This window comes from Stegodyphus dumicola, chromosome 3 (assembly GCF_044657685.1).
Source record: "Stegodyphus dumicola isolate Sdum_Otavi_A_Nest chromosome 3, ASM4465768v1".
Taxonomy (NCBI): Eukaryota; Metazoa; Arthropoda; class Arachnida; order Araneae; family Eresidae; genus Stegodyphus; species Stegodyphus dumicola.
The window spans coordinates 208,934,751-208,954,946 of record NC_140770.1 but is presented as its reverse complement, the minus strand read 5'-3'; the positions used below and the strand labels follow the sequence as shown (position 1 = coordinate 208,954,946).

General features: G+C 30.8%; 1 protein-coding gene across 5 annotated transcripts in view; it reads left to right on the top strand.

Moving 5' to 3' along the window:
- Positions 1 to 13,960, top strand: part of Pstk (Phosphoseryl tRNA kinase) — a 42,157-nt gene extending 28,197 nt beyond the window's left edge. For 4 of the 5 annotated variants that reach the window (XM_035372859.2, XM_035372856.2, XM_035372858.2 and 1 more), the window contains exon 6: positions 13,592 to 13,960. In XM_035372859.2, coding sequence (XP_035228750.1) covers positions 13,592 to 13,836 — 245 coding nt within the window. In that variant the 3' untranslated portion in view covers positions 13,837 to 13,960. Of the gene's footprint in view, positions 1 to 6,437; positions 6,566 to 13,591 lie in introns of all 5 variants that reach the window. The other variant, XR_004760161.2, reaches the window with a different exon arrangement.
- The last annotated feature ends 6,236 nt before the right edge of the window (positions 13,961 to 20,196 follow it).

Sequence of the window (20,196 nt, the reverse complement as noted above, 5' to 3'; positions counted from 1 at the left end):
TCCTGTACACATCGCAGAGGGGGACATTCTCGCTGTGAGGTTCCGTCGACAAATCCCTTGGTGAATTTTCCATAGCAAACTGGTTTACATTATGTCTATGGAACCATTCCTTCTTTACATAGATGTTCTTTGTCTCGAGGTTTTCTGCTTTTGTTGATAAGCAATACTGTCTTCTTAATTGTTGAGTCCATATTGCAAGTTATTAACACAGGAACATCAATTTTTTTAAACCAGCTGCTGTTTCCCTTTCAAATAGTAATGCATGTTTTTATAATGTTTTGTAATGCAGTTTCATCTGGAGTATATATATTGTGTGGTTTGTGTTCATCTAGTAGGTCAAGTAAGACATCTTTTATCTAGCTATCAGCCACATACAGGGTTCGTACGGTCCTTAAAAGTCCTTAATTTTTTCAAAAATGATTTTTGGTCCTTAAAAGTCCTTAATTTTGGCCAAAATGAATAAGTGGTCCTTAATTTTGCTCATTTGACATTTCTTATCATTTCTAATGATTGCCATTCTATGTGTGAATTGCAATTTCTCATGAATATGGAATTAAAATTGCAAACGATTTAAAAAAAAAAAAAAAAAAAAAAAAAAAAATTAGCTACCCGAACGAAAGTATCGGTGTCTGATGGCTATTCACCCAATCTTTCGAAACAGGTGTTATCTATAAATTTAGGCAGATTGTGACGAAAGCGTGAAGCCGGAAGTTCTTTAAGAGGCGAAAGTGATGATGAAGGTGCTCGAGAAAAAAAAAAAGGGGGGGGATATTCTGAAAATATTTGCCAAAATTAGAGCATTCCCAACCTGGAAGGCCACAACCCTTCTGACGCCAATAGGAACGAGATGCCTGGAAAGTGCATTTTCAATAAACTGTGGCTTCATCAAGCTGACTACGAAGACTGGATATTGATGGATGACAATCCTTATAAAGCTAAATGTGGTCTTTGTCTGAAACAAATTGAAATTTCTTTAATGGGAGAGTCAGCGCTGGAAATTCACATGAAAATTAAGTTTCATTTTATCATTTCAATTTGTTTTTACATGGTTTTGCTTAGCTTAATTTCTGTGTTTGTTTCAATTAAGCCATAAATTAATTTTTTATCACCTTCTATGGAGTTTATTCTCTTTTGCACATACTATATGTATGGGATATTGGGATTATGAGTTTATTTCTGCAGAGGGTCTGTTATCGATTTCACGGGAAATCTGTTGGCTCCATTTCGATTTTAGGTCGCCAAGGGCAAATTCGGTAACGCCAGCCAAGAAAAAGTGAAGTTCGGAAATACGTTTTGAAGCTTCAATAGACAATTAAGTATTTGGTTTAATCCTATGCTGTTGATAGTAATGCATTATTTTTGCTAATGGCGATACAATTATTAGTTGAAAACAACTAATTTAAAAAAATTTAATATTTTTAAAGCTGAAAACAACTAATTGAAACTAATTTTCCTGAATTAACTAGACCCAAAATTAACTTTCATGAATTACTAAAGTTATTGGGTAGAAGTTTAACTGAAAATCTGCTTTTACCGATGGTTGCAAAATGTCCCAGCAGTTGAAAGAGCCATTGAAATATGGGATGACTTGCTACTGTACATTAAAGAAGTTTAAATGGGGAAGTTTAAAAAAAATTCATCGAAATCCTTCTCAAATATTTTGGAGGCAACTAAAGATAAAACATTTCTTATAAAATTAATTTTTTTTCTCTCTCTGTCGAAAATATTATTGCCTTTCCTTGAATATTATCACAGTGATAAACTACTTATTCCCTTTTTTGCTGAAGATATCTTAAAACTTGTAAATGATTGCCTTCAGCACTTTAAAATTTTGAAACTAGAATAGTCAAAAATAACTAAAGCAGAAAATCTTTATAAATTTAATTTTAATGATCCAAATTGTTATAATAATAAAATTAAAGTTTATTTGGGATTCATTGCTGAGCAGTTAATGAATGATAAATGCTGCAAGAAGGACATTTCACAAGCTGAAAGTTTTGCATTGAAACAAGAAGGTCAACAATGTGTCTTAACAATGGTACAACACTTAATGTCTAAATGTTCAATAAATTATTCTCTTATTTGAAATGCATCTTGTATAGACCCGCGATTGATGGTAAAAAGTCCAGAAAAAGAATGAACAGAACAAAATGAAAATAGTTCTAACGGTATTAATGCAGAATAAACGTGTTTTACAAGATGATTGGGATGAAATTCTGCTGCAGTTTGGTGAGTTTCTAGACAAAGTAGTTAAAACAAATTTACATGAATTTTCTACTTTTGATCCTCAAAATCTTTCTCTTGACACATTTCTCACTTCTTATTTTCATGATTTTCACTATTCAAAAGTATGGAAAATAGTGAAAATGATTCTTTCTTGTCACATGGACAGGCCTCTGTGGAAAGGGGCTTCTCTGTAAATAAAGCAATTGAAATTGAAAATTTAAGTGACTCATCATACATTTTTCAACGCACAGTATTTGATTACATAAAATTTTCTGGAGGTGTTCTTAATATCGAAATTAATAAAGAAATGAGATCAGCAGCAGCTTCTGCAAGGTCTAAATATATGCAGTATTTAGAAGAACAAAAATCTTTAACTAAATCTGAAAATTCAAAGAGGAAAAGAAATATCATTGAGGAAGAAATTGATTATATGAAGCAGAAGAAAAAATTTCTTCAAAGGGACATTAAAGATATTAATGAAGAAGTAGATGCTTTAGCAGATGAAGCTGAGACCAGCATGAAAATTGATTTGTTTATCAAAGCAAATGAACTTAGAAGAAAAGTTAAAGAAAAGGAAATAGACATAAATAAATTAGATGTTAAAATAGCTGAAAAGATTTCAGATTTTAAAAAAGCACAAATGTTTTGTATCTTTTATTGTACAGTTTATTATTCTAGTATCTTTAAAAAAACCAAGGAAATGAATTGTATGTTTACAAATCAGTTATTTTAATCTGCAAAATATTCTTACATTGTGATTATAATAGTACTGTACTGTGTTTAAATAGATATCAAATAAGTTAAATAATAATCATGTAAATCTCTAAAATAGTGACTGTTATTAGTGTAAAATACATTTATACATGTTTTTAAATAAATTATGTTCCCAATTTAATGTTATCTACTTCATAACTTGTAGGGAGTTAGTTTAATTTTTAAAATTGTTTTATGGTAAGTATTAAAGTGAATTTAATAATAGTGCATAATACACACTTCTGTTAGTTTCTTAAAGTGAAATTACAAGCATGAAGTCGGTTGTATGGATAATTGCTTTATTCTATTGGTTTTTTTTTTTTTTTTTTTTGTTTCTTTGCTGATAGGTCCTTAATTTTTTCTTTGATGGTCCTTAAAAGTCCTTAATTTTCATGTAAGGAAATGTGTACGAACCCTGCACATAATAATCTGCCTCTTCCTTCTCATTATAGAGTTTCTGTTGAACAATGTTGGATCTCTCTTTCTCCAACTTACGAGCCATCTGTCAGTTGATATAATATTTTTTATTGGATTCATTTAGTGTAGTGGAAAAACTCTAGAAATAAAAACACTTTTTGGTTTTATAGCTTGAAACCATTCTAGAAAAGCAATTTCAATGTCTCGCAGTTTTGTGCTTCTTTGAGAGATATTCATTTTTATTATTATTATTATTATTATTATTATTTTTTTTTTTTTTTTCAGTTCTTCATTAATTATAATTTCGTGTTTAAGTAAACTGCACATTGCTGTTTCAGAAGCTTCTAGTTTAAATGTAGTTTTTCTCTGGCTGAAATTACCAAGAACATCAAAATTGTTTAACAATTTATCCTTTCCTGTCATGCTTAAGTCTTTTTGCTAGGCTAAAGATGGGATATAGAAGTTGAACTTTCACCTCCTATCAACTGGAATTTCAGAAGAAACCCTCACTCATTTACAGTGCCTCTAGAGGATTCTCAACCTTCAAGTTGAGGGAATTTTGTCCCTCTGAGGTCCACTGTGACAAAGAACTCTTAAAACAATGTTTTCGTGGTGCAGAGACTGGGGAATAGGAAAATTTCAGAAGTACAAATAAAATAGTTTGTCACTTAAAAGAATCAATCTTTGGTGAATGTGTTATAAACAGTGGAAAGGAATGTAATAAATAGCAATATTTTATTGATTAAACATATTCATTTTGGTTACTGGAAACTTTAAATGTAATAATCAGCTGAATTTATTCACCAGTGTGTTTATTCACTGGCTGAATTTATTCACTAGCAGCAGGCACTGTACATCCATACTCAGCATTATGAAACTATTTGAATAACTAGGTAAAAGGGATCATTGAATTGAAAAGTTTGCCAAGTTTTCAAGTGGCCTAAAATAATGCAATTGTAAAGCTGTATAAATTTTGTTATTTTATGATGCATATATATAAGTGATTCAAATTATATCATTCTTGTAAAAAAATTGAGAATTTGATGAATTAGCTTTTTGTCTCTAGGATTTTGTTATAATTTTATATGTTTATATACATATTCTCAGAAGAAAATCCACTTTTAGCATTAGAATTGAATACCAATCAACTGTATTCAAACAGTACATAAAGTGACATTTAAATACTAATAACTAGTAGGATTTAAATTTCATTTTCCATACTGTTTGAAATTGGTATATTTACTGTAATCCATCGATATTTTGAATTATTTCTGGAGTGCTTTTTAGGAGTCTGTGATAAAGAATTAAAAAAATTGAAAATGCTTTAAAATTATGATTTTGACTGTATACCTTTCTCCATCAGTGCAGGGTTTAAATATTCTATCTGCAAACTGTGATTTTTAAATACAGATTAGCACTGAAATTTTTAAGCTGAAAGCCATTTTCTCAAATACCAATAGTCAAGTTTAAACTATTCCAGTAATATTGTGAGTCAGTCCCCTTCATGCAAATTTTTTTCTAACAATGTATGGAAGAGACACTTGCCAATATAACAGGCTAAATATAAGAATATGTAAACAAAGTAAAGCCATATTAGATTGTCATAAATATTTGTTTCAGAATTTAATCTTTTCTATAACATCTATACCAATGTCTTTCCACCTTAAATTTAGACCTTTTATAAGTTTTTCAGCATGTTCAAAATGCTCATGGTTTGTGGGAAGATTTATTAGGGATATAGTGAAGTGAAATAGCATGTATTTTAATTTTCTAATTAAAACTAAGTAATTTTAGTCGATTAGGAATGCTTTGCCATGGAAATGTTATCATTTTTCATATTATTCATACTTTTAGGCATATTTTCCCTATTATTCATTGAAGTGTTTGAAAAAGTTGCCACAAGTTTTGTTTTCACTCAATATTATTCTTAGACATGTAATTTCTAATGCAAAATTTCTCAAAGTAGGGTAGAAAATTGTTTGGAAACATTCCCAATATTAGAATTAAGCTGATCCTGTAAGTAAAAAAAAATCTGTCATATATTCAAGCATGTAATGTGCATTTTTAATACAAAAAATAAGATTTAAATTTACGGGTGCATGTTATACTCGATATATAATAATGATAGATTTAAAAATAAGGAAAAGATAAGCATTACAAAAAAATTAGATTTCTACATGGGCCTAAGTGCTGTTTAATTAAAAGAAATGACATACCTTATGAACTTAAAAATTTTCATTATCGGATAACATAAAAAGTTCATCATATTTCATTTTCCATTATATCTTCAGGCATATCATCAAATTTTTTTCATCTTCACCATTACTGTTACTCAGATGTATAAATAAATAATCATCTTTCGCTCCATCTAGATTGTTAGAAATACTACAATTTTTAAATGACTTTTGAATTATGTCATATTTAATTACATTCCATGCTTTTATTATCCACTCACACACTGTTTCTAGATTGGCAGAGGCATTTGACCTCTTTTTGTAAATATTTTCTTATTTTTTAACATCCAGATACTCCAGATGTTAAAAAATTTAAATTTATTTTAAATTTCCTTTGAATGTTTTATTGATACACACATCTAAAAGCTGAGTTAATGGCGTTAATCCATCTGAAATAACTGTCATGTCTGTATTATACACTTTCAACAATTTCTTTGTATTAATTACTAGATGGGATCTGAACATGTTCCAAATTAAAAGACTTTTTGGATTCTTTTAGGCAACAGGACACCTTTGCCATACAGTTCTTATCCACAATTTCATACCGCTTTCATCCATCCACCCTTTCTCATATACATGGATGAAAACACCATTTGGAAAACTACATTTCAGTATCATCTTTCTTTTAGAAAGAACTGTGGGTTTTAATTTTGTACCGTGAGGTAGGGCTTTTCGTAACCTCTTGTTTTTATATGAGCCAGTTTTGGTCTTTCACATCAAGTGTTTTATTTTCTATCATATCAAACAGTGCTGGAGTTTCATCCACGTTTCCAATACGTGAAAGTAATTTTTTTTTTCCCTTCATAGGTCAATAATATACTTCTGGAAATTTATCAATTTGCTATCCAAATCTTTCTGAAGCCTTTGTGAAACTTTTGTTTTTTCTCTTAGAGCTAAATTATCCTGTGCCATAAATTGATGAGACCACTTCAAAGGTAATTTAAAGTTTTCACTTTAATTTGCATTCTTTTTTGCCCACTTTAAGGCAAATAAATATACGCTGTTTCTCGTATTAATTAATCTACTGTGGTTGTTTTCTAGGACCCAACTCATAACACTTTCTTCTAGAATGGGCCATTTCATTATTCTTTTAAGCAAAGAACATTTATTCTTTGGCATATTAATTATTGTGATTTCAATTTTTTTCCTGTCACGTACGGAGCTTTTACCAAAATCAAACACCTTTACTGCAGCACGATTCCCATTTTCTTTCGCAAATTTAATGACTGCATTTGAAACCAGTTCTGTATTTGTTTTGTGTGATAGGAGTCATATTTACTAATAAAAGGAACACTAGATCAACTGTAATTTAACTAAAGCAGATGTGATTTACTAAAGCCTTCGATGTTCACTTCAAAATCATAGCTTCAAATGACTACAGAAAAAGAACACACTTGACTACTAATTACCTGAATTCATTCAGGTCAAAAGTGCATTCTTAATCTAAAGTATGTCCCTCTTTTTCTTGACATCGTAGAATATTGTTCTTGTGTGCACCAGCATTGAAAACAACCTGCCCTGTTTGCAGAATGATTTACTCCCCCAAGGATTTCCCTCCCACACATAGTGTTTCTTTTAATGCTTGTCAATTCAGTGTAATGTTCTTCAAAAGCCTGGGGAAACTATTCAAAAGATAAGGGCATAGCACATGTATCTTTGATGTATCTTCTGAAAGAAAAGGTGGCATGTTATGTCCGAATATAACTAAAAATTTAAAACTGTAGTTTGAAGTTATAAGTGTGCATTATACAATAGAATATGCAGTATTTTTTTAATAAACTTTTTTGTATGAAGTAAAGGAAATATTGTAATCGTGAAAAATTTCAGGTATTATATTTCAATGAAAATATCCCTTTTGATAAATTTTTTGCTTGACATCTCTATGTACAGACAGAAAAAAGGCTAATTTTTCCTAAACGGACTGTAAAATGGATTTAAAATGCATTCAGAAGGGATATTTTTTGTGACATTTCTACATACATGTGTACATATGAATCTTGCATAACTCAAAAACAATTAGCCATAAGCGTTAAAATTTTATATAGGGGGACTGCTATAACATCTAGTCGTGCACCTCCTTTTATTGTTGTAATTGACCGCACCAAGCATATATATATATATATATATACAGTGCTGGCCAAAATTGTGGACACTTTTGGAAATTTTTATGTTTTTGAACTTTGTATGCTTATAGAAAACGTTACGTTTCACAAAATACAAACTTGTATATATCATTTTAAAGAGAATTTATTACTGAATTCAATAAAAAACAAAATTCAATTATTTGCAATACAAAAAAAGTTAAACGATAATAGTTATCGATATACATTAGATAGTGATGATTGCAGTGAGTTATCAGTACTTAGTAGGGTACCCTTTATTTTTGATTACAGCTTCACATCGATGTTTCATTGAGCTGACAAGAGTTTTAGGCTCTTCTTTCATTATTACATGATGCCAGGAAACAATTATAGCCTCAATTAGTTCCCTTTTATTTGATGGGCGCCTCATTCGGACAAGAGTTTTCAAACGGTGCCACAAATTTTCGATAGGATTGAGGTCAGGACTATTTCCTGGCCATGACAACAATTTAATGCTCTTTGTACGAAACCACTCTTTCGATATTTTGGCCGTGTGCCAAGGAGCAGAATCCTGCTGAAAAATAAACGAAGCATTGTTGGGAAGAGATCTCTGATGGAAGGTAGAAGTTTTGGTTCTAGAATAGTGTCAATGTATTTTCTGGCATTCAGTGTCCCATCGATGACATGAAGGCGACCAATACCATTTGCTGACATGCATGACCAAATCATAACACTAACTGGGTTCTTCACAGTTGCTTGAATGCAGTCAGGACGTAGCTCTTCTCCTATTCTATGTCTTACATATTTTCGCCCATCACTACCGAATAACGATATCTTAGTTTCATCACTCCATATAACTTGTGACCACTGATCATCTGTCCAATTAATATGTTCCTTTGCCCATTGTAGTCTTTTTTTTTTTTTTTTTTTTCGTTGCTGAAAATTAAGATAAGGCTTTTTTCGTGGAATTCTACCTCTCAGTCCAACATCTGTTAATCTTCTGATTGTTCCTGAACTGACAGAAACACCAGCATCATTCAGACCACTTCTGATGGCCGCTGATGACATTTTTTTATCTTGGAGACATAGTCTTTTTATTCTTCTGTCATCAATAGATGTGGTGCACCTTTTTCAGCCTTTCCTTGCTTGTTTTTTATTGAATTTGTCTCCTTATATCGTAAACAAAACTTTCAGACTCCAGATGTAATCACTGAACCACCCACCTGCCTTGCAATTTGAGCATAGGAAAGACCACTTTCTCGTAACACAATAATATTACATCTCTTTCTAGGTGTCCAATCTACTCTTTTATTTGATGTCATTGCTTCTTGACTAAATATTAAAAATTTTTACAAAAATTCCTACTTGTAATTGCAGTGTATAAGAAACAGGTCCTCCTTCTACAGAACAAAGCAAAATAATGAATTGTTTCAAGTGTAAACATGATGTCAGCTTCTACTGGCAGTTACTGACATTTGATTGGTTCTCTGAACAAGAACAGTGATTGGCCAGGAAAGCTAGACATTACAAACCACTTCATAACTGTGTTTTATATATATATATATAAAAGTAGGTATAACTTTTTTGTATTGCAAATAATTGGATTTTGTGTTTTGTATTGAATTCAGTAATAAATTCTCTTTAAAATGATATATACAAGTTTGCATTTTGCGAAACGTAACATTTTCTATAAGCATACAAAGTTCAAAAACATAAAAATTTCCAAAAGTGTCCACAATTTTGGCCACCACTGTATATGTTTGTGCGGTTATCTTGAATAAGAACATAGTAGAGCACAACTTAAGCATAATTAACTGCTTTATTTTACTAATATGAAATAAAATATATAAAAGGTAAGTTAAGTAAAAGTTAATAGTTCATGTGGCAGGTAATCTCACAATAATGAAATAAGTGGATCCGATTAACATAACGGTGACTAATATTTCTCACACATTATCAGTCCTCAATAAATACATTCAAAGGCACATCTTACCCTCATGTGGCTAGCTATAGACAAACACCATCCACTTGGACCACAAGGAACTTGAGCCTCCAAAGAAACCGTCTGTTTCCCACCGTCTTGTAGTCGTTTGCAAGCTGCACTAAGCTGTGATGACGTTACGCCTTGCTGGGTAGAAGTAGAAGTAGTCGAAGAATCTACCTCCATATATATATGGGTAGGCCTTCTACAATGTGGTTGATATATTCTCTGAAAATACTGCATTGTGGGTAATTGCGTTATAGGAGACAGAACTTAATACAAAAACTGGGATGCTGAATGATTTAGAAACAATAAATGAGCTTCTTAATAATTTTTAGTTTTAATTTTAGTTTTTTTAACAATGAATCCATTTGACATAAATTAAACATACTGTAATTTATTTTACTATATTAATCATGTATATAGATTAAACTTCAGCCTCATTGCATAAAAAATTGTTAATTAAATAATCTGGGCATGGCAAGAAGTTGCCAAATGTGTAGCGAATGGGAGGAACCAAACAACTGCAGGCAATTTGGTGTGTATGAATAATTTGAAGGGCAGAGTGAAAAAACTGAGAAAGGTCATTCTACCATTGTAAATTGTCATGAAGTACAGTGTACGTGACATCGTCATGAAGTATAGTGTATGTGACATTGTCTTGAAGTATAGTGTACATGACGATGAAAATGACACATTTATGGGCACTCAGCCCACTTTAATTAAAGTCTGGGTTGGGTTGTACTCTTACAGGGAATTAATGTATTCATGCTCAGAATGTCTACATAAGATTACAATACTGGAAAAGCAAGGAAGCCACAGTTGTCATACAAAGGTAATGCACTTGGTCACAAGGGAACAATTAGAATGAATGTGTAACCCTAGCAGTTTCTAGAACACCTGTCTAGTGATAGGTTTCTACTTTCTACACTGGCACGATGTGTTGGTTAAAGGTGTATTCAACTGGAGACTAGGGGGAGCCAGCACACATTTCCTAAATCACGTTGTAAAAGTACTGCATTGTAAGAAAATTTACGCATTTTTCTAACTACGCTGGAGGGAAAACGCATTGTAAAGGTATCATGTTGTAGGAGGCCTACCTGTGTATATATATATGTCTGTGTGTTTGTGATGTATATATATATATTGTTACGAATTTGGTATTTAAAAAGCTAATGTTAGTTCAATTATAAATTAAATGGTTTTATTTCTCGCGCAGTGCAGCACGTGACGAATATTAAAAGAAAGCTAAGCCAGAAAATTGAAAATACAAGAGCCCGTGCATTAAATAAATAAATATCTCTTTTTGATTTCGAGAAAGTACTGGAAAATTCTAGCGCGTGATTTTAAAATGTTATAAAAGGAGGAAAACATCTCAGTTCGTAGTAGTTGCTTAGTTTGTTGTTGTTTAGAAAACTGCTCTTGTTAATTGTAGCGAATTCGCGGATTAGCGTTCTTTAGCTGTTTTGAATTACGTTCTATTGGATATTTGAGTAGTTAAAAGATAACTACTGTGAGATATTGTAATACTGCATGATAATTTGAGAAAATTTAAGCATTTTTGTTGTGATAATAATAAATTTTTGTTGATTTTTCATTGGACTTGTGCATTCATTTCATAACGAACCCGTACGCACGCAACAATATATATATATATAATTTAAAGTAAAGTAGAAAGAACAAACAATAAAAGACCTATGTGGTCAAAATTATAGAAGAAACTCATTGGGTAAAAAAATAAAAAAAAAAATAAAAAAAAAGAAGGAACTCACTGGGTATTCTTAATTCTTAGATGTTGATAAATTGTACATTTTTTGCTTTAAAAGTAATTGAATTATGTTGTTCTTATGTTCCGTTTAAGCATTTTATGCTTTAGTTAATCAGCATAGTTATTGATCATGCAGTAGTTATTGATTTATCAAGAATTTAAAAATGTTGTGAGGCATAAAAAGGCCTCCATTTGTTTGCACTTGAAACTCTTGGTAAAATAATTATTAAATCTGATTGTGTGCCAACTTTCATATCTTTTTGTCTACTGGGACCAAAAGTTGACTTTCCATTGCGTGCAACAAAAATTTTGCTTTTTGCCCCATCCTCCAAATTGCATGTTTTAGCGATGAGACTAATTTTATTTGTAAAAATTGTATTTTTTTAAACTATATTCATTTGTTTAAATTTTTCTATATTTTACTGTTTTTAGTGAAGATGTTTTGAGTTTATGTATTTTTGCCTTGTCACAAAGTGAGAACTGAATTGATTGAATGAATATATCACTAATGAAATTTGAGGAAATAAGTTTAAATAGAGTGTGGCAAAGTGTGTGTATAATTTAATAGAGTGTACAAGGAATTCATGTGGTCATCAGATTTAAAAAAAAAAAAAAAATTTGTTTTATATATAGGTAAATTTTGTTATTAACTACTCATTACTATTAATTACTAATTACTCTTAATCTTGAATTACAAACTATCAATCCATCATTATTATTATTATTGAATTTTTAATAACTGCATAACAATGCTACAATATTTAAAAAAATTATGAAATAATACTAATGAAATCTTGTTCTGCTACTTAGGTTAGATCTCCTCTGAGATCTTTTTTTTTCCTAACTTCACTTCTTTAAACAATTTATTCAAATTAATTATATAATGATCTAAATAAATGAAAGTAACAATATTTTTTCACATTTAAATATTTCTAGTTTCTTTTCTCTGAAATTCCCTAGTATTTATTTATTTCTAGTAAAATGCCTCTCAGATAGAACATAAGTTTTAAGATATATAAGTAAGTATAAGTAAGATTACCATTCATCAATTACTTAATAACTGTAAAAATTCTTTCAAGCTATAGAATATTTTAATTTTATATTATGTTATCTAAATGTTGTTGTTATTTAAAAAATATTTTCATTGCCAATAGCCTCTTTCTGCTGTGAATGTAAGGAGTTAGTTATTTTTTGCATTCCTAAAAATTCATATATATATATATATATATATATACCAGCATTACTTATAAATATTTTGGATGTCTTTTGGGAACAGGATTGAAATTAAAAATGGTTGATGGCCCATGAAATAAAAGAACAAAATTATATTCTCAAATGCAAAATTTTTAATTTACGTATGTACTGATTTTGGGTGTTTAATGTATTAAACACACAGATATATATTTTCATGCATGTACTATATTGGGGTTTGTGAAATGTGTCACAAATTCCAATATAGTGCATGCAAGAATTGTAATTTTTTGCCTTAAAAGGTTATTTGTGGCCTGCAGCTTTCTCTGCTACAAACTTTTGATTGTAAATAAGTAAAATAGTAGTTGATATTCAAATGCAAAATACTTTACTTTTCAAGTGGAATTAGATATCATCTAGGAAATGAGCTAGCAGATACTTTTAGATTGCAAAAATTTTCCTCCCTTGCTTTCGAGAAATTGTACAAATGAAATTTCAAAAGGTTTAGAATTTTTTTTGTGAATTTGCTCTCAAGAAGTTAATTAATTACTTATCATTATATATTTGAACTTTCGTAAGCGGTTAAATGCTTTCATTTAGACTGTTTGATGTACACATTGGGTACTTGGGTACACTGTTGGGTGTATCAACTAACCTCCACCCCGCCCCCCAAAAAAAACATGACCAAAGGAAACTGGTCACTTTTTTATATTCAAATGTATTATTTAAGCTTTTTATTTTTCAAATGTATTATTTATCCTCCATGAATAACTGCCTTAATTAACTAATGATCATATTAATTGAAATTGACTCTAAAATTCTTCGCATCATTTAGCTTTTACATAAGTTTCTTTATAAGAATTTAATTAATAAATTTTTATATTTATCATTTTGAGTTAATATAAATTGTATGATTTTAATGCATGCAATTTATTTATAGAAAATCTGATAAATGAAGATATGAAGATGGCAATTTCTACCACTGTTAATCTTCGTCAACAACTTCTGAATGATTTGAGACAAGGTAATATTAGTATTCCCAAAGAACTTATAACGAATATTCAGAAGGTAGGAATAGAATGTGTACAGAATGAATACGAACAATATTTATCTAAATTGTTCGAGAACATATGGAGAGAACGAACACTGCAAATGGACATAATAAATTTAAAACTGAATCTCTGAATCAGTTTTCTTGATATATTTCTGCAGGCAGTAATTGATATATCTCTTTGTATATATATATATATATATATGTGTGAAAAAATAATGTAAGTTATGTAAATAAATAAAAATAATATTTTTTTAATTTTGCTGTATCTGTTGCTTTTGGAGTCCATTTTAAATTATGGTTATTTTCCTTCTACATGTAACTTAAATTAATAAATAAGAGAGTTGAAAAAATTGTAATTATAGTTCAATTTCAATTATTCAAACTCCAGATATCTGAATATGTAATCATTCATATTCCCTTTTTTATTATTATTTAAATGAAGTTATTCTTATTTGTCATTAATTAATTTTTTCCTTTACTTAAATAATGTTGCGGTGCATATTTTTTTTAAACTATTGAATTAATTTCAATAATTTTTAAATGTAGATAAATGTGTACAACCTGTAGAATCACCTGCGTTTAGCAAGTGTGGAACCTCTAAACATTTATCAAAAAGAAGTAGATTACAAATAGAACATACAGAACAACATCCCAATAAGAACTATTTTTATTCGTATTTTTCAGACTTCTCGGATAATTTTAGTTAGCAAATCTCTGAGCCAGTTCAGAAATCACTTCAGCTCAGAATCCAAAAATTAAGTGATAGCAATTAGAGGAATAAAAGGTTTCTGGGCCAAAATCCAGTCCTTTAGCAAAAAATGTATTAGTAAGCACTTATCATAAGTTTAAGATCAAGTCAAAGACTTAACGTTCTTGAAGGATCTTGATGAACGTTATTGAAAGTTATTTTCCAAGTGAAGTTTGCTGCAAAAGAGCAAATAATTTCAACACTGAAATGTAATAATATGTGCTCTTCATTTTACACTGGATGACTATATACAAGATCTAAAGACAGAATTGCTTAGTGCAACTCCTAAAATGCTGCTGAAAGCCAATGCTGTTCCTGTTTTACATCTTCCATCATCATCACATGAAAATAATTCCCTAAAGCAAATAAATTATATATGTTGTACTTCAAAAACTGAAGTCAGTGTGGAGAAAAAGATTTCTGATAATAATGATTCATCCAGATTTATGCTAGGAATAGGGCAAGCAGGTATCGGCTTATGAAACAAGGAAAAGGAAGAGCAAGCAGGTGACAAACTCATAAAACAAGAAACGAGCTTTGGAAAATTAGCTTCCCTTTCCCCAAAAAGAAAAAGGTAGAGACATCTAGTGATACGTTTGAATTAGCTTAAGACATGAAGATGCTGGAAAATAAGAGATTAAATAAATATGTTGTGTTGTCAACTAAAAATGCAAAAGAAAATTGTTTTTACTGAACCTTTTACTGCTTCTGGTAAAAGACTACATAGCTTTCAGAAAATGAAGATTAACAAGCAAGCATGTGAAGTTAAAAAAAGAAAAAATCAGGAACAATTTTCTCATACCAAATTTGTTTTCTGAGATCAAAGGAAAATTGTTAAGTGAAATGCAGATGATATTTGCAAAACTACAACATTAAAGGCAGTATCCTGAAGATGATGCAATTACCTTAGACAAAAAATAGGGTTACCATTTCCTACGATTTCGATTTTTAAGAGATTGATTTTTCATTGTTCTCTTGGTTTGTTATGTGATGAGCTTAAGGTTATGCATACTGAGGCATTAAGATGACAAACCAAGAACATATGTGTGTTCTTTCATCTGATGGAATGAAAGTGCAATAGAATCTGGTATGACCAAGCAGAGGAAAGATTGTGGCTCCATATAGAAATCTTCAACTGGTAACCGTGTTAAAAATGCCCCATAGAAACCGTTTTATGGGTATCCATGGAATTTTACTTGTCTACTGGTTTTTCCTACTGGTATCAAAATGTGTGACAGAAGCCAGTAAAACTTCCTAATGGTACCCACAGAATTCTACTGATCTCTGTAGTGGTTTTTCTTACTGTTATCAATTGGTACTTATACAATCAACCTCAATTTCAATACAACTTTGTATTGGTTTATACTGACTTTTGCTGATTTTCGTACTGGTGTTGACAGAATTATATTGATACCAACACAATCGAAATGTATGTCACTAGACTTTCTATTGATTTATATGGGTTTATACGAATTTTCTAACTGACATCAATAGACCTCTTATAAACGATTTCCCAATATAAATGTCATTAAATAAGTTATTACTTCATCATTTTAACATTTGCATTGAGGTTATTGAGCCCTCATTTTAAAATTACTGATTATGCTGTGTAAGTTTTCAGATATTTTGTGATTTTGTTTTTAATCATAAAGATTTTTTTAAATTTTAAAATGTGTGCTTCTTGCACGATAATTTATATTTGCTATTTTTTAAGCGAAACATTTAATTAGAATTTCATATTTGGTTTTTATAAGATAAAGTGCAAGTCCTTTGTTAAAAATTTCATAGCTCGTCATTGGATGTAATGCTAAAATTTTTGGGAAGCACTGAAATACATGTTATGCAAATTTATTTTCATTCAGAAGTTTCAGTGGAATAAAGAAAGCATAGCAAGAACATGAAGCTGTTGAAATCTTATTGTAATTTCTCTGAAAATTCTGTTCAATGTAGCAACAATTCTTTCTCAGTTCAATTTTGGATAATAATTCAGAATCTTATGATTTTTCACCTCTGCAATGATCGAGCAGATAAGATGGCTCAATATTAGTGATTTGATCTGCTCAAAATAAAATAGCCAATTTCCAGGTCCTAAACTTTCGAAAAATTCTGTTCAATGTAGCAACAATTCTTTCTCAGTTCAATTTTGGATAATAATTCAGAATCTTGTGATTTTTCACCTCTGCAATGATCGAGCAGGTAAGATGGCTCAATATTAGTGGTTTGATCTTCTCAAAATAAAATAGCCAATTTCCAGGTCCTAAACTTTTGAGAAGAACTAAAATTCTTCTATAAGGTGTGCCTCCCCTTTAATAGAAATCCACAGTGAGCTTTGTTTTAATTCAATAAGTCCCAATCCTTTTTTTTTTCCTGCTTCTACGATCCATACAAGTAAACTTATAAATAATTATGCTTCACATGAGAAATACCAGTGCCTGGGGCAGACCCTCCTCCGCCACCCTAGCTACGCCACTGATCTCTATAAGATGCATTTTAAAATGATAGAATTATTGCATATATATGTAAATTAAAAATATGAAAGCAAACTACTAATTTTTATTTTGCAATAGTCCCTTTGTTCTTTTCTATTTGGCTACTTCTCCTTTTCATCCTTTATATAATGACGATAATATAGCTAATTTGAAACTTAAAATTTCTAGAATTGAAGCCTCTCTCCTAAACTAAATTTCCATATTGAATAACTATGCACTTTGCTTCTGTATCTCAGCCAAGACTGCTACTTGCTGCTTCTCTTCTTAACACAAAAATCTCAAAGATGTAAATGTTTTGAATCAGGCACAATTAGAGTGCAAAGTGAGTCGTGGACAAAAAGGTAAATCAAAATAAAAATGAACATTTAATCTGCTTCGGCTGCCAAGTTTGCTGTTTATTATGGTTCATCATCTAAATTTTACATCAAGTGTTTTTGAATAAAGTAAGGTTTTAATTAAAGCAACTAAAAATGTTCTATATTTTAACCATATAGAAATAACGATTGCATAGATGTTGATCCATGATGAACAGCAAACTTGGCATATTTATTTATTTGATTCCACAATTGACATTTGTGCCCACAATTCACTTGGCACTGTAATTGTGCCTGATTCAAAACATTTACATTTTTGGGATTTTTGCATTAAGAAAAGAAACAACAAACAGCAGTGTTAATTAAAGTTACAGAAATTTACGTCTAAAAGTCGTAAGTGGTACTTACCAGGTCATCTTATATCTTTATGGGCTTTCATATTTCTAAAAATTCCTGGTAGCATTCAACAATAAAATATGTCAATAAACTGAATGCGTGTTATTTATATATTTGCTCATAAAAGTATACTGGAAACAGAATACAATGAGCATTGGTTGCAGAACAAACTATCACTTCCAGACAATTCTCAAGGGGGAAAAATACAATATAATACAGTGCTAAAAGTGTCATTACATGGTTTCAGTTAATGTATATAGAATATTTCACGAAAGTCACTGAGTCTATTCTCGAGATTCCCCATCCTGAGTTTGGGTAATTAACCAGAATTCATCATTATTTTCAGTGTTGATACTTGTGGGGTTTATGCATTAATTGTCCACTACATGTAATTTTAGTACTATTGCATTCTTTAGCCTCCTAAACAGTCACTCTATCCAGATGAGAATCAGTCAGATCTAATTCTGATAGCCAACGAAGAATATTCACTGTGTTTAATTCATGTAACTTGTTTTTCCAGTTCTGAAACCTTTTAACTGTATTTTCAGGTAGTTTAGTGTCCCATGATGCTTCTATTTTCCAAAATTTCTGAAGAAGCAATTTTGATATCAACGTATTGGACAGGTGAACCCAGTCGGGTCAAAAATCTGATGTACTACTTGATAGGATTCTTTGCTTAGTAACTGGCTCATTTTCATTCCTCATATCAAACAAATTGTATGACAGAATATCATTTTTGATATTTCAAGTGAGACCTAACACTGACGCATCAAAATCTTTTACAATGTATGTAATGTGACATTCCTACTTTTTAATTATACAGCTGATAATCAAAAGAAACATATAGTTATACTTACATCAAATTTAAAATTAGCAGTAAATCATAACTTTACAATTAAGAAAGTTACTGGATAATTTTTAAATAAATATAAGTTCAAAGACAATTGCTGTCAAAAATAAGGTAAAATTTGTATTAGTCTTATGTGTCTCTAAATTCTGCTATTAGTCTTAACAGTTCTGTAATTTCTAGTGGTTTTATTCTGATAGCAGATTCTTCTTAGATCATTCTGAGACGCTCTATGCTTGAAGTTTCACTAGAACTCTCCTTTTCTGTCGACGTTGAGGGAATCGCACTAAATGTCGAAGATTCCTGTGATGTAGTTCTTGTTGTTCGGGTGCCAGCGTAACATCTGGTATTCTTACAGAGCATAAACTAACTAGACGTTAAAAGACTGTAAAGAATTATCCTTACGTCTTAATTACAACAAAGTCTAGAGAAAGGGTGTAAGGGATCCTTTATTAACTCAGTATATTCATAAATGTCACCGACTCATGCTTACAAAAGCCAATACTTTTGGCTTAACTCAAAAAGTAACAAATAATTTTAAGTAGAATAGAATTTTTTCACAGGTCACTTAATGTGCAAGCAGGCTCTGACTCGTAAAAAGTTGACGTAAACTAGCCTAATGGGTATAAGTGCTCAACACCACAGAAAAGATATCAACGTGGCCTTCAGGCAGGCAGAACATTCTCGCTCGCTCTATCACTAAATTCACCTTCCCAAACCTTCCATGAAATACTACTAACATCCTTTTACCTCATTAGGATACACGTGTGCAGGGATGCACCGTCCATGTGGGCAAGGTCGTGGGGGCACAATGGCACCAGCCTTAAAGGTGTCACTGATAATTTTATTATCTACCAATACAGATCGGTGGTGAATACTCCCTCTTTCTCTAGGGGCTTCTAGGCAGGCACACCATTCATTGTTCGGTCAAGTTTTTAGGTCTAAGCTTGCAAAATTTGGGCTTATTTAAACGCTTTTGCTGTTGGTGCAGTTTAGCAGTTTATTAATTCTTCATTGTTGTCGTGAGCCATATGAGTGTACCAACTATATGTTTTTGTAAGTCCTGATATGCTAATGTAGAGATTGTAAAAAGTAAATCCAGAAAAGTTTTATTTCTGTTACATATTTCCATTATATATATTTATTTAACATGGGCAGTCTAAATATATTTTATTTGTCGTTTTGTTTCTTAATAATTTGGAATAATGCTTAACAATAGTTTTTGTTTTTGGTACTGTTGTTTCATCCTGTAATAAAAATATTAATAATATATTTGTAAGTGTACCTATTTGCCTCAAATAAAAGATACATACCAGTACTAACAAGTCTAAAGAGTTTATCGTAAATCTCAATGTTGAACTGTGGGTAAGTGGATGGTAATTTTAACCCAATACATATAGTTTGAGGGAAAGGTACCATCAGTATTTCGTATGATGTCACCAAAGATACTTCATGTGTTCCTGCATGTGCACTACCCCATTTACATTCTGGTGAGAAAGCATAGGTTGAAAGTGAGAGTAATAGGAAAGTTGCTTTAAAATAAAATTAACTGTTAAATAACTTAAACGAATCCCCACGGTATATTTTGATAATTTTATGAAGTGTAAGTTAGATTGGGTTATTTGTTATGGTGAAATATAGAAAGAATATACGTACAAGAATATTTAGGGAAAGTTGAGTTACGTTAATGTTACAAA